General features: G+C 41.6%; 1 protein-coding gene across 1 annotated transcript in view; it reads left to right on the top strand.

Moving 5' to 3' along the window:
* Positions 1 to 14,471, top strand: part of HMGCS2 (3-hydroxy-3-methylglutaryl-CoA synthase 2) — a 65,053-nt gene that overhangs the window by 16,590 nt on the left and 33,992 nt on the right. Inside the window, exon 5 of the mRNA XM_034409927.3 lies at positions 3,042 to 3,210. Coding sequence (XP_034265818.1) covers positions 3,042 to 3,210 — 169 coding nt within the window. The remainder of the gene's footprint in view (positions 1 to 3,041; positions 3,211 to 14,471) is intronic.

Below are 14,471 nucleotides of genomic sequence, written 5' to 3'. Positions count from 1 at the left end.
TTCAGGTGCTTTGGAAAATAGGTTGTCCCCCTCTTCTCTGTGACAGCCCCTCAAATATTGGAACACTGCTATCATGTCACCCCAGGTCCTTCTCTTCACTAGACTAGCCATTCCCAGTTCTTGTAACCGTTCTTCATGTTTTAGTCTTCAGGCCTCTAATCATCTTTGTTGCTCTTCTCTGCACCCTTTCTAGAGTCTCAACATCTTTTTTATAGCATGGTGACAAAAACTGAATGCAGTATTCCAGGTGTGGCCTTACTAAGGCTTTACTACTTACTAGTACCTCACTTGATCTTGATTCAATCCCTCTGTTAATGCTCTTTAGGATTACATTGGCTTTTTTGGCTGCTGCTGCACACTTCTGGCTCATATTTACTTGATTGTCCACTAGGACTCTAAGATTCCTCGCACAGTTACTGCTATTAAGCCAGGTTCTACCTAATCTATACGTGTACTTTTGGTTTCTCTTGCCTAAGTGTAAGACTTTACTTTTCTCTACATTGAATTTCATTTTGTTAGAAAGGGCCCAATGTTCAAATCTGTTGAAATCCAGCTGGATCTTGGTGCCTATCATCTAGAGTGTTGGCTATTCCTGCCAGCTTAGTGTCATCTGAAAATTTGGTCAGTTCCCCTTCTATTCCCTCATCTAAGTCATTTATGAAGATATTGAAGACTACTGGGCCTAGGACAGAACCTTGTGGTACCCCACTGCTTACTTCCCGTCGTGTAGATGTAGTACCATTAAGGACTACTATTTGAGAATGGTTTGTTAGCCAGTTATAAATCCATCTGGTGGTGATGCTATCTATCCCACTTTTTTCTACCTTACCAAGAAATAGGTTGTGGTCTACTTTGTTGAATGCCTTACAGAAGTCTAAGTATACTATGTCTACAACATTTCACTGGTCTACTAGTTTAGTCACTTTGTCCAAGAATGAAATAAGATTAGTTTGGAATGATCTGTTTTTAACCAACCTGTGCTAGCTTCTAGTTATAACTCTATTTGTTTCTAGAAGTTTGCAGATCTATTTTTTTTATTATCTTTTCCAGTATCTTCCCAAGTATTCATGTTAGGCTGATTGGCCTGCAGTTTCCTTGGTCTTTATTTTTTTCCCTTTTTTCAAGATGGGAACCACATCACATCTTTTCCAATCCTCAGGTAGTTCCCCGGTGCACCAGGATTTTTGAAAGATATGGTGCAATTGTTCTGAGATAACATCTGCCAGCTCCTTCAGAACTCTGGGATGTAATCTGTCCCATGATTTATATTCATTAAGGTCAGACAGGTGTTCTCTTACCATTTTCTTACTTATTTTAATTTTTAGTCTGTCCTTTACAGTTATGTTTTTGGTAGATTAGGCAATAGTTTCTTTTTGCATGAAGACTGATGCATATAATGAGTTAAGCAGTTCTGCTTTCTCTCCACTGCCTATTACTTGATTGCCATCTTCTCTCTTTAGTGAACCATTTGTTTCCTTGACTTTTTTTTTTTTTTGGTTATTTATATGTTTGAAAGTAACTTTTTAAAATTATCTTTGACTTTTGTTGCAAATCTTCATTCATTTTGAGCCTTTGATTTCCTGATTTCATCTTTGCATGTTCTGGCTATTTGCTGATAATCAGCTTTAGTTGTGTGTCCCTCTTTCCATTTTTTGTACCTGTCCTTTTTGTCTTTCAGTGTGTCAGAGAGATCTTTGTGCAGCCATACTGGTTTCTTCTTGAATTTCTTGTTTTTCTTTTTCAGTAGTATTGTGTTGGACTGGGCTTTTATGATCATATTTTTTAGTGTCTCCCAGACACTGCAGAATTTCCCAAACTTCTTGAGTTGTTTTGCCCTTTAGGATTTTCATCCAAGGAACTTTCCCAAACTCTGAGTTTGTTAAAACCAAGCCTTTTAAAATCCAAGTATGATTATGTTCTATTATGTATATTATGTTCTGGCATGATTATGTTCTATTATGTTGAATTCCAATATGACATGGTCACTCTCACCCAAGGTTCCTGTAATTTCACCTCATTCTATCACTTCTTCTGTGTTAGTAAGAATTATGGCCGTCTTTCTAGTTCCCTCCTCTACCTTTTGGACAACAAAGTTGTCAGTTAGGTTGGTCAGGAACATGTTCAATCTCTCAGTTGATGCAGAATTAGTCTTCCTGTTGATGTCAGGGTAATTAAAAAGCCCCATTACTATTGTAGTGTGTCTCCTACATATATTTGTTAGTTGGTTAGCAAAAAGTACATCTACTTTTTCTGCTTGGTTGGGTAGCAGAAGCATTAATTTATTTCTCTTACAAACAATGAAGTAAACCTGTCTTAAGAAATGGGAACTATCACAGAATTACAGAACTATACAATTGGTGGAGATCCCAAGTACAATTGTCTTAGTTAGACTAGAGATGCTAAGTTGCCATGTAATTCAGTTGCTTTATTGCAATAAGCTGATATTTCCAGAATTAAGACTGTTTGGCCTTATTTATACTTTACTTATGTTTTCTTTCAAAAGCAATTCTCTCTCTTCATTTCTTTTATCTTCTCTTATGACTCTCATTTTCTTTTCTCTTCCCCAAACTCTAAATACTTTGTACATAAGTTTCAGCTCTCAGAAATAAAACCCAAAATGCTAGTGAAATGATTTGGATTTATGTAATTAATGAATTTGCTACAGTCTTATGTCTAGAAAACTTAAATATTTTAGAAGTGAGAAGGAGACAATTTGGAGAATTGTCTCAAAGTTGCAGGCCCTATCACCCCATCTCAATTAGTGGCTCCAGAAGAAGGGCAAAGGATTTATTTATACTAAATAAATCAATTTTTGTATTATGCATAATTGCAGGAGATGGCGGTTGTGCAGCAGGGATGAGCTATAGAAGTAATGGTTTCTTACGGAGTGGAGCATGTTTACTGAAGTTTGAAGTCCTGATGGGGAGGATCCAGAAAACAGAGATTATCTCTATCTGTTTTTATAAAACACCCTTCTCTTTGGGTGAATTTGCCAAATTATTTCTATTCTTCTTCTTCTTTAAATTATTTTACTTGAGCAGCTGGGATAAGCAAACTCTGTACTCTGGAAGATTTCCAGTTCATGATCTTCCACACACCATTCTGTAAGCTGGTGCAGAAGTCTTTTGCACGGATCTTGTTGAATGACTTCCTTGCATCCCACAAACCAGACACAGGCAGTGGAATCTACAAAGGGCTCAAGGATTTCAGGTCAGTGAAAGCTATAAGAATTCCTTCTCCAATTCTATATATTAAAAAAAGAAATGCACAAGCTTTTTAATGAGAGGTGCTTTTTAATGTGAGGTCTTTTTGTTATTGGGGGGGGGACAGTGAACTACAACTGAGAATTTAATAGCAACTTTAGGATTCAGGGATGCGGTGGCTCAGTTGCTAAGATGCTGAGCTTGTCAATCAAAAGGTTGGCAGTTCAGCAGCTCGAATCCCTAATGCTGCTTAACGGAGTGAGCTCCTGTTACTTGTCCCAGCTTCTGCCAACCTAACAGTTTGAAAGCACGTAAAACATGCAAGTAGAAAAATAGGGACCATCTTTGGTGGGAAGGTAACAGCGTTCCATGCACCTTTGGCGTTTAGTCATGCTGGCCACATGATCACGGAGACATCTTCGGACAACGCTGGCTCTTCGGTTTTGAAACGGAGATGAGCACCACCACCCCCCAGAGTCGGGAATGACTAGCACATATGTGCGAGGGGAACCTTTACTTTTATCTTTACCTTAGGATTCAGACAGCAGATTTATGGGAAAGGATCACTACCTGGGTGATTCCCTACAGAAAAATATATTATTAGATAAGCATAAATTTGTGGAATCTTAAAATAATCAACTACACTTATTCCTTACCCTGGCTCCAAAAATGGAACCCCCATGTGAATTGGAGGAAGGGGCTTTTATGAATTTGTTCCACCCAGCCAGGAAGAGGGGGAGGTAAAACCACCCCCAGAGCCAAGGCCGCGAGGGAGCTAGGAGCTGTAGTGAGTGAGCGCCTAAACGGCAAGGAGAAAATCCCAAAAGAATACTGGAACCTCAAGGAGGCATTCAGTGAGAGGGGCTTGGATGTGCTCCCACCCCATTGCCCCATGGGCTGCAGCATAGAAATCCTCCCTGGGGTGAAACTCCCTAAGCCTATTTGATGACCCCGCGAGAGCTGGAGGAACTCTGAGCCTTTATTGACAAAAATCTAAAGCGGGGCTTCATCCAACCAGCTAAGCCGTGGGTGGTGTTTTTTTGTGAGGCTTTCTTTGCTTATGTGTCTCAACGCAGTGTGTGTGGAGAATGTTTATCTGCTACAGCTAATGAAGGACATGTTGGCTCATCTGGCCAAAGGAAAAATCTTTACTAAACTGGACTTGAGAGAAGCTTATTACAGAGTCCACATTAAGGAGGAAGATGAGTGGAAAACCACTTTCAATTGCCCTTTGGGTTGCTTCCAGTTCAAGGTGCTCCCATTTGGATTACAAGGGGCACCTGCTGTGTTCATGCAATTGATCAATGAGATGCTTCATGATAATTTGTACAAGGGGATCCTGGTTTACATATATGACATTCTTATTGACACCGAAACTATGGAGGAACATGTGAAGCTAGTGCGCTCAGTCCTGAAACAACTCAGGGCTGCTGAACTGTATGCCAAATTGTGAAAGTGTGAATTTCACCAGGATAAAATTGACTATTTGGGTTACCGCATATCATATGAGGGGATAGAAATGGACCCTGAGAAGGTGCAGACGGTCATAGAGTGGGCGGCCCCTTGCACCAGAAAACAATTGCAAAGCTTTCTGGGTTTTGCGAACTTTTATCAACAATTCATCCCCACCTTTGCTAAAATTGTATTACCCATTATCAACCTTCTAAAGACAAAGGGAGAGGTTAAGCCAAAGCCTAGCCATCCCCTCGAGTGGACAATGGAATGCCAAGCAGCCTTTGAGAAACTTAAGCAGCTGTTTGCAGCCAAACCAGTCATTAAACATCTTGATATGGATGTCCTCTTGGTAGTTCAGGCTGACGCCAGTGACATGACTGTAGGGGCCATGCTATTGCTAGGGCCTTACAACCCTGCACTTACACCTCCAGGAAATTAACTGAAACTGAAAGGAGATGGGCAATGTGGAAGAAGGAAGCATTTGCTGTCCGATGGGCCCTTTTAACTTGGAGGCATTTCCTTGAAGAGGCAAAGCACCCTTTTGAGGTGTGGACTGACCTTAAAAACCTGGAAGCCTTAAAAACACCCCGAAAACTGTCACCAAAGTAAATTCATTGGGCACAACACTTTAACCATTTTAATTTTTCATTGAGCTACCTTCCTGGGGGGAAGAACTTTATGGGGGATGCTTTATCTAGATTGCCCTGGTACAATAGTGCTCGGCCAGAAGTAATCCACCCAGTTATCCCCTCCAAGCAATTTGCTGCTCTGGTGGTCACCAGAACCCAGGAGAAAGTGGACTTCGATCTTCCCAGTGACTTAAGTGAGGAGCTGAAAGGAGAGCTGAAAAGTGATGACTGGTTCCTTCCCACTCAAATGAGTGTACAATGCGAGGTGGCCTAGCATGGATTGGCACTAAACTATACGTCCCCACCGATCTTAGGGGAACTGTGCTGCAATAGGCCCATGATTTGAAAGCTGCTGGACACTTTGGCTTCGTGAAAACTTTACACCTAGTCAAATGGCAGTTCTTGTGGCCCTTGTTGAAAAAGGATATAGAAACCTACGTGGCCAGTTGTCCTGTGTGTGCTTCTGCTAAGAGGCCCCCTGGGAAGCCTGGTGGATTCCTCCAGAGTGTTGCCAGTCCTGATGCCCCTGGGAAGGAAATATCCATGGACTTCATTGTTGAACTACCTGAGAGCGGGGAGAACACAGTCATTCGGATGATCATAGACCTATTTTTCAAGCAGGTGCAATTTGAACCCTGCTCCAAGATCCCTTCCGCAAAAATGCTTGCCAAACTGTTTATCCAACATAGATTACATGGGGTTCCTGACCACATCATTTCGGATAGGGGGGTACAATTTACCTCCCACTTCTGGAGGGAGTTCCTGAAGTTGTTAGGCTCCGCCCAGGGTTTAAGCTCTGCCCACCACTCTCAAACTAATGGGGCCTGTGAACATACAAACTTGGTTATGGAACAGTACCTCAGGTGCTATGTAAACTACCAGCATGACAATTGGGCCAACTTGCTGCCTTTTGCAGAGTTCGCTTACAATAACTCGATCCACAGTAGCACCGGTTTTACCCCATTTAAAGTTACTTCTGGTCAGGATTTCGTACCCATTTCAGAACTGCCCCAGGGGAAACCCCAGATCCCTTCCTTAGTGAACTGGATTGAACAGATTCAATGTATTTGGCCCATCACCTGTAAGGTGCTGACGGAAAAAAGATGGAAGAAATAAAAGAAGAAAACCAAAGATTGGCACAAGCAAATAAAAATCTGGAAGATGCAGTGGCAACATTGGACATGGAGAAAGCCTCATATGTATTAAGACTTCAGAATATACCCGAAGACAGTGAGAAAGTTTTAATGGGACTGGTTTCAAACCTGCTAGTGGAAGCACTGCAAACTGAGAAAGACGTAATAGAAGAAGAGATTGATCAAATTTACAGACTCAACTGAAGCTAAGCAAGAAGACACAAAGTGCTCAGGGAGGTCCATGTTAGATTTGTGAAGAGAACAATAAGAATTGAAATATTGAAAAGAGTGAGAGAAGAACCACTGCAATACAGAAACAAGGAGATCATGGTGCTGAAACAGATCCCTTAGAAGATAAGAGATCTAAGAAAACAATATCAATTCTTGACTCCAAAACTAAATGAAAAAGGAATACATCTAAGATGGCTGGCTCCAGGGGGGAGCCTAATTTATTGGAACTCCAGAAGATATAGATTGGACTTTACATTTAAGGCACAGACTTTTATGAGAGACATGCAAGCATTTTAAAAGGGAAAACACAAGACCCACAAGAAGATAGGGAATTTTAAAAAGAACATGGAGAAGCTGGCAGGAATAGCCAACACTCCAGAAGATAGGCTCAAGATTCGGAAGGATCTTGACATACTTGAACATTGGGTGCTATCTAACAAAATGAAATTCAACAGTGAAAAAAGTAAGGTTTTACATTTAGGGAAGAAAAACAAAATGCACAGGTACAGTATATATGGTACCTTGCTCAATATAGTAACTGTGAGAGGGATCTTGGAGTCCTAGTGGACAACCATTTAGATATGTGCCAGCAGTGTGCAGCAGCTGCCAAAAAAGCCAAAACAGGTCTGGGCTGCATAAACAGAGGGATAGAATCAAGATCATGTGAAGTGTTAATACCACTTTATAATGCCTTGGTAAGGCCACACTTGGAATATTGCATTCAGTTTTGGTCACCACAATATAAAAAAGATGTTGAGACTCTAGAAAGAGTGCAGAGAAGAGCAACAAAGATGATTAGGGGACTGGAGGCTAAAACATATGAAGAACGGTTGCAGGAACTGGGTATGTCTAGTTTAATGAAAAAAAGGACTAGGGGAGACATAATAGCAGTGTTCCAATATCTCAGGGATTGCCACAAAGAAGAGGGAGTCAACTATTCTCCAAAGCACCTGAGGGTAGAACAAGAAGCAATGGGTGGAAACTAATCAAGGAGAGAAGCAATTTAGAACTAAGGAGAAATTTCCTGACAGTTAAAACAATTAATATGTGGAACAACTTGCCTGCAGAAGTTGTGAATACTCCAACACTGGAAATTTTTAAGAAGATATTGGATAACCATTTGTCTGAAGTGGTATAGAGTTTCCTGCCTGGGCAGGGGGTTGGACTAGAAGACCTCCAAGGTCCCTTCCAACTCTGTTATTCTATTCTATTCTAAATAATGACAGAAGAGACAGTGATACAAAGTGAAGAAGAAGACAAAGAGAAAGAAAATACAGACCAATAAGAAGAGGGACCAATAAAAGAACAAAAACAGAAAAGAACCACTAGGAAACCAAACCCTAAATATAATTATGCAAGATGGAGAAAGGAAAGGGGATCCTCTCAATGAATATAAGTGGACTAAACTCTTCTTCTAAAAGATTTTTTTTTTACAAAATTATGAAAATTGGACACAGAAATAATTTGCCTGCAAAAAACACACATAAAGAAACAACACAATAAACTCTTAGAACGCTCCCAAAATGGGAAACTATATTAAGGAACAAGACAAGGATGCCCCCTGTTGCCTTTACTATTTATATTGACTTTGGAAGTCTTGAACATATTAGACAAAATCCAGAAATTAAAGGAATGGAGATAAGAGAGGAAAGATATAAATTACAAGCATTTGCAGATGATTTGGTATTCATTGTATAAGAACCATTAGAGACAATTCCTAAACTATTAAAAAAAAAGAGGAATATGGAAAGGTAGCAGGGCTAAAAATAAATAGAGAAAAAACTAAAATTATAGTCAAAAACCTTACACAAAAACAAAAAGAAAAATTGGCAAAAAAAGTGGACTTACAAATAGTAAAAGTTAAATACTTGGGAATATGTTTAACAGCAAGATATGCAATGATAAAAGAAGACAATTATATAAAACTAATTAAGCAAATAAAAGTAGATTTGGAAAAATGGAAAAATCTCCATCAATCAATGTTGGGAAGGATTGCTACTGTAAAAATGAATATCCTACCAAAATTGCTTTTCCTGTTCCAAACAATAAAAATTGAAAAGAAATTCTTTGATGATTTGAATAAACTGGTCTTGAAATTTATCTGGCAAGGAAAAAAAGCGATAATTAAATTGAAAACAGTACAAGATTCTAAAGAAAATGGAGGGTTTGGGTTACCAGACTGGTACCTATACTACCAAGCATGTGTGATAACATGGCTAAAAGAATGGATAACCTCAGGCACAAGAGACTGCTATATTTAGAAGGATATGATTTACAACTGGGATGGCACAGTTCTTTCTTCTTATGGTATGAGAAGAATAAAATTCACAGATACTTTCAAAATCACTACATAAGAAACTCACTATTATCTGTATGGGGAAAAATAAAATCTAAGATATATTTGAAAATCCCAGAATGGCTCTCAGTGATGGAAGCCTCAAATTTACATACCCAAATCTGGTGAAGTTTGAAAAAAATTGTGATATATAAAGACATTGGACATTGAAGGGAAATTAAAATGTAAGCAAGAGCTTGAAGACCAGGGTATTATACTATCATGGTGGCCTCAATTGCAAATACAATCTTAGATATGAGAAAGATATGAGAAAGTATGGCTTCTATAAAGGACAAACACCCTTTGATCAGATACTGTTGAACTCTGATGAAAAACACATAAGATCTATAATTTCTTACTAAACTGGAAAATGGAGGATGAACAAGTAAAAGACACAATGGTACAATGCAGGGGTGAAATGCTCCCGGTTCGGACCGGATCGCCTGATCCGGTAGCGATGGAGGCAGGTGGTTCGGAGAACCGGTAGCAAAAATCCCTGCCCCCCCTCATGCCCAGCTGAGCTAGATAATCATCAGAGGCTTTTTTTTTAATTTTTAAAAGCATTTTTTCTACAATCTTTTTGGCAGAAAAAATGCTTTTAAAAGTAAAAAAAAAAAGCCTTTGCCGATCAGGCAACTCAGCTGGGATCGTCAGAGGCTTTTAAAAGCATTTTTTTTACAATCTCTTCGGCTGAAGAGGTTGTAGAAAAAATGGTTTTAAAAGAAAAAAAAAGTTGGCCATGCCCACTCAGTCACATTACCCCCACACACACACCAAGCCACGCCCACAGAACCGGTAGTAACAAATTTTAGATTTCACCACTGGTACAATGGGAAAAAAATTTTTGGATAACATCCAGTAGTGGCCAAAATGGTTGAAATCTTTTGGGAAAAGTGTATTTTCTAAAACTAGCTAATAACACCAGGTTTTTTTGGAGTGGTATTTATTTTATTTTTATTTTATTTTATTTTGAATTTGTATACTGCCCTTCTCCCTGAGGACTCAGGGCGGTGAACAGCCAAGTAAAAACATCAAATACAAATATTAAAATACAATTAAAAGATATATATAAATTTGGCCCCATTAATTAAAAACGATAAACAAAACAATTAAAAACACTTAAAAAATTAGGCCAGCCCGGCTTGCTGGAAAAAGAAGGTTTTAAGGACACGGCGGAAGGCACTGAGGTATTGGATTCTCCTTATCTCTGGGGGCAACTGATTCCAGAGGGTAGGTGCCTCCACAGAGAAGGCCCTCCCCCTGGGGGTCACCAGCCTGCACTGTTTGGTTGATGGCACCCCGAGGAGGCCCTCTCTGTGGGAGCGCACGGGTCGATGGGAGGTCATCGGTGGCAGCAGGCAGTCTCGAAGATAGCTAGGCCCTATGCCATGGAGCGCTTTAAAGGTGATAACCAACACCTTGAAGTGCACCCGGAAGACCACCGGGAGCCAGTGCAGCTCACGCAGGAGCGGTGTTACATGGGAGCGCCATGCTGCTCCCGTCACTACCCACGCTGCTGCGTTCTGGACCAGTTGGAGCCTCTGACTGCTCTTCAAGGGGAGCCCAATGTAGAGAGCATTGCAGTAGTCAAGGCGAGAGGTGACGAGGGCATGAGTGACTGTGCACAGGGAATCCCGATCAAGAAAGGGCCGCAACTGGCGAATCAGGCGAACCTGACAAAAGGTCCCCCTGGTTACAGCCATCAGATGTTCCTTCAAGGACAGCTGCGTATCCAGGAGGACTCCCAGATTGCAAGCCCTCTCTGTGGGGGCGAACGACTCGCCCCCAATAGTCAGTGATGGAGTCAACTGACTATATCGGGATGCCGGGAACCACAGCCACTCAGTCTTGGAAGGGTTGAGCCTGAGCCTGTTCCTCCCCATCCAGATCCACACAGCCTCCAAGCACTGGGACATCACTTCAAGGGCATCGTTGGGGTGGCCTGGGGTGGAGATGTACAGCTGGGTGTCATCAGCGTACTGGTGGTATCTCACCCCAAAGCCACGGATGATCTCGCCCAGCGGCTTCACATAAATGTTGAACAGGAGGGGTGAGAGGACCGATCCCTGAGGCACTCCACATATAAGAGGCCTCGAGGTCGACCTCTGCCCCCCTGCCAACATGAACTGCGACCAGTCGGAGAGAAAGGAGAACCACCGTAACACGGTGCCCCCCATCCCCAACTCTTCCAACCAGTGCAGCATGATACCATGGTCGATGGTATCAAAAGCCGCTGAGAGATCTAACAGGACCAGAACAGAGGAGCAACCCCTGTCCCGAGCCCTCCAGAGATCATCAACCAATGCGACCAATGCCGTTTCTGTGCTGTGCCCAGGCCTGAAACCCGACTGGAATGGATCTAGATAGGAAATTGCGGAAATTGTCACGCGACCACACTCTCAACAACCTTCGCCATGAAGCGAAGGTTGGAGACAGGACTATAGTTAGCCAATATTGCCGGATCCAGGGGCGGCTTCTTGAGGAGAGGCCTCACCACCACCTCTTTCAAGGTGGCGGGGAAGTGACCCTCACTCAACGAAGCGTTGATAACACCCTGGAGCCAGCCTCGTGTAACCTCCCGGGAGGCCAGTACCAACCAGGAGGGACACGGGTCCAGTAAACATGTGGCCGCATTAAGTCTCCCCAAAATCCTGTCCACATCATCGGGAGTCACAGCATCAAACTCCTCCCAGGTAACATTCTCAAATATATATATATAAAATTATATATCAATCAAAAGATAATTTAATCAAGAATGTAATGCTAGGGACGATTGGCATTGGTTCGCTGAACTGGTAGCAATCACCCCTGGTTACTAGCCTCGCCAGTCGCCTTGCCTGCTCAGCTCACCAAAGGTAAGCAATGCATGCCGCCCACTCACCCCTCACCTTGGGTTGGGGGCTGGAGCCCAGGGATGCGCCATTCCTCAAGGCCCCAGAGCCACTGCCCACTCGCTTCAACCAGGTCAGGGAATGCACCATTCCCCAGCTCCAGCCTTACCCCAGAGCTATCACCCGCTCACCACCCAATGCCCACTCTCCCTTTGCCACGCGGCACGTCCTTATCTTCCTCCTGTGGCTGGCTGCCAGGGAAGGCAAGCCAGGGCTGAGCTGTCGCCGCTGAGCTCCAGCACCTGGAGGTGCTTTTTTGGTGCGCCTGGTGGCACTTCTTATGCCAAAAGATGCAGTGGCTGCAGGCTTCTTGCAAGTGAAAGTTACTGGAGCTGCTCCCCTTCTTGAAAGTGCCACCACCATCGCCGCCCTCTTCCATGCGCCGGCCGTGCATGCATACCCCGTTTATTCAGTCATCATTCATCAGTGGCAGATTGGGTGTGCGCATGCAGGCATCTCGCGGCAAGGGCAGAATAGAAATTTTTAAAAAATTCCTACTGGGTTCTGTGGGTTTGGCTTGGTGGGGGGAGTCAATGTGACTGAGTGGGCATGGCCAACTTGATGTCACTCACAGCCACGCCCACTCAGTCACAGGAGTGGCCGCCCACCAAGCCACAGAACCGGTAGGGAAAAAATTTAATTTCACCACTGAGTTACAGTATAAAGAAGAAAAGTAAAACACAGAGAAAAAACAAGATATACAAAAATTATGATGTCAGTTAATACTTACTTGGGTAACCTTTAGCATGAATTACAGCCTTACAACGTCTTCCCATGGAGTGAACCAAGTCTTTTAGTTCTGCAGCTGTTATAATGTGAAACCAAGATTGAATGTTTGGGTCTATTAACTGGGTTGCTTCTCACTAACAAGTTTCTTTAGTCGGTTCCATAGATTTTCAGTTGGGTTAAGGTCTGGGCTATTCCCAGGCCATTCTAGCAGTGGAATATGATTATCTTAAACACACACAAAAAAGTGTTATTAACAGTGGTGGGATTCAATTTTTTTAACAACCGGTTCTGTGGGCGTGGCTTATTTGGGTTAGCGTGGCTTGGAAGTCATGTGACTGGGTGGGCGTGGCTAGCTGATCATGTGACCAGGTGGCCATGGCTATGTGTATAGGGACTACTCAGAGGCTGAAAGAAGTCATTTCTGACGGGTCCTCGCACTTTTGACTGGTCCTCACATTTATGACCATCCTCACATTTATGCCTGTTGCAGCATTCTTAACAACCATGTCACTCATTTCACAACTGCTTCTCTTCACCATGGTGACAAGATAAGGCGCAAAACGTAAATTTGAGGACAGTCGTAAGTGTGAGGACCAGTCAAAAGTGCGAGGACTGGTCAAAAATAACTTTTTCAGCCCTCTGAATAGTCCATATGCACAAAAGGACTACCCAGAGGGCTGAAAAAAGTGATTTCTGACAGGTCTTTGCACTTTTGACCAGTCCTCGCACTTATGACTGGTCATTATTTATGTCCGTTGCAGCATTCTTAACAACTGTGTCACTCATTTCACAACGGTGCTTCATGTGACCGGGTGGCCGTGGCCAGGTGGTCATGTGGCATCGCTTCTTTGCCCTAATGACAGTTTGCTGCAATGGTCATAAGTGTGAAAAACGGTCATAAATCACTTTTTCCAGTGCCATTGTAACTGTTGTAAGTCAAGGATTACCTGTACAAAAATACAAAAAGCTTCTTTGCTTGCAAAAAGCTGCCCTAAATACCAATCATCAGATTAGAAATACCTGCAAACTGGAGTTACAAATCAGGGACGGTGCCAGAGCACCTTGAGGAATTAAAATAGTTAAAATGCAATGATAATAACTATCAGCAGCCAACTCTTGCTCATAAAGTGAAACCCTTTAGCAGAGAGGTCATTTAAGATCTCCAGAATGAAGCAAAGGAGCAAACAGAGTATCTGTTGCTTGTTAAACCAATTACCAGAACAAATAGACACAGAACTAGTCAGATTTCCAAAATTGCTTCTTTTCAGGAACAGAGATTAACATTTTTCCTTCCCAAAAAGCTGAATAGGGAAAATTATCTCATCACTATTTATTTTATTTCGAATTTATATACCTCACCTTCTCCCAAGGGACTCAGGGCGGTGTACAGCCAGATAAAAAACATATTATTATTATTATTCAGAGAGGAAATATATTCTCATTTGGATATCACTTCTGGATTTTGTGCTTCTGATGAAAAAAAATGAAACTTCGACTTTGGTTTTGTTGACCAAAAATATTTCTTATTATAGAATATTAATGTGTAAAAGCAAAAAGTTGAGGGAATGTTTTTATCTTGTACTGTGTTAAGAAGAGTCATAAATCAATGCCTTTCTTTTCTTTTTTTCCCACCCCTTTTTCCCCATTCCTTTTTCTTCCCTTAATTTCCTATTTTGTTTTATATAATAAAACAAATAAAAAATTGTAAAAAAAAAAAAAAAAGAATCATGGCACATAATTCTTTATTGGGATAAAATATTTTTCCTTTTTTAACAAAAAATTTCAGTATCTGATATAATGGGAAGTTTTGTTCATTGTAATTCATGTTAGAAAATATTTTTTAAAAACACCATATATATATATAT

Source organism: Pantherophis guttatus, chromosome 3 (assembly GCF_059756535.1).
Source record: "Pantherophis guttatus breed Tessera chromosome 3, ASM5975653v1, whole genome shotgun sequence".
Lineage (NCBI taxonomy): Eukaryota > Metazoa > Chordata > Lepidosauria > Squamata > Colubridae > Pantherophis > Pantherophis guttatus.
This window is presented reverse-complemented; position numbering and strand designations above follow the sequence as displayed.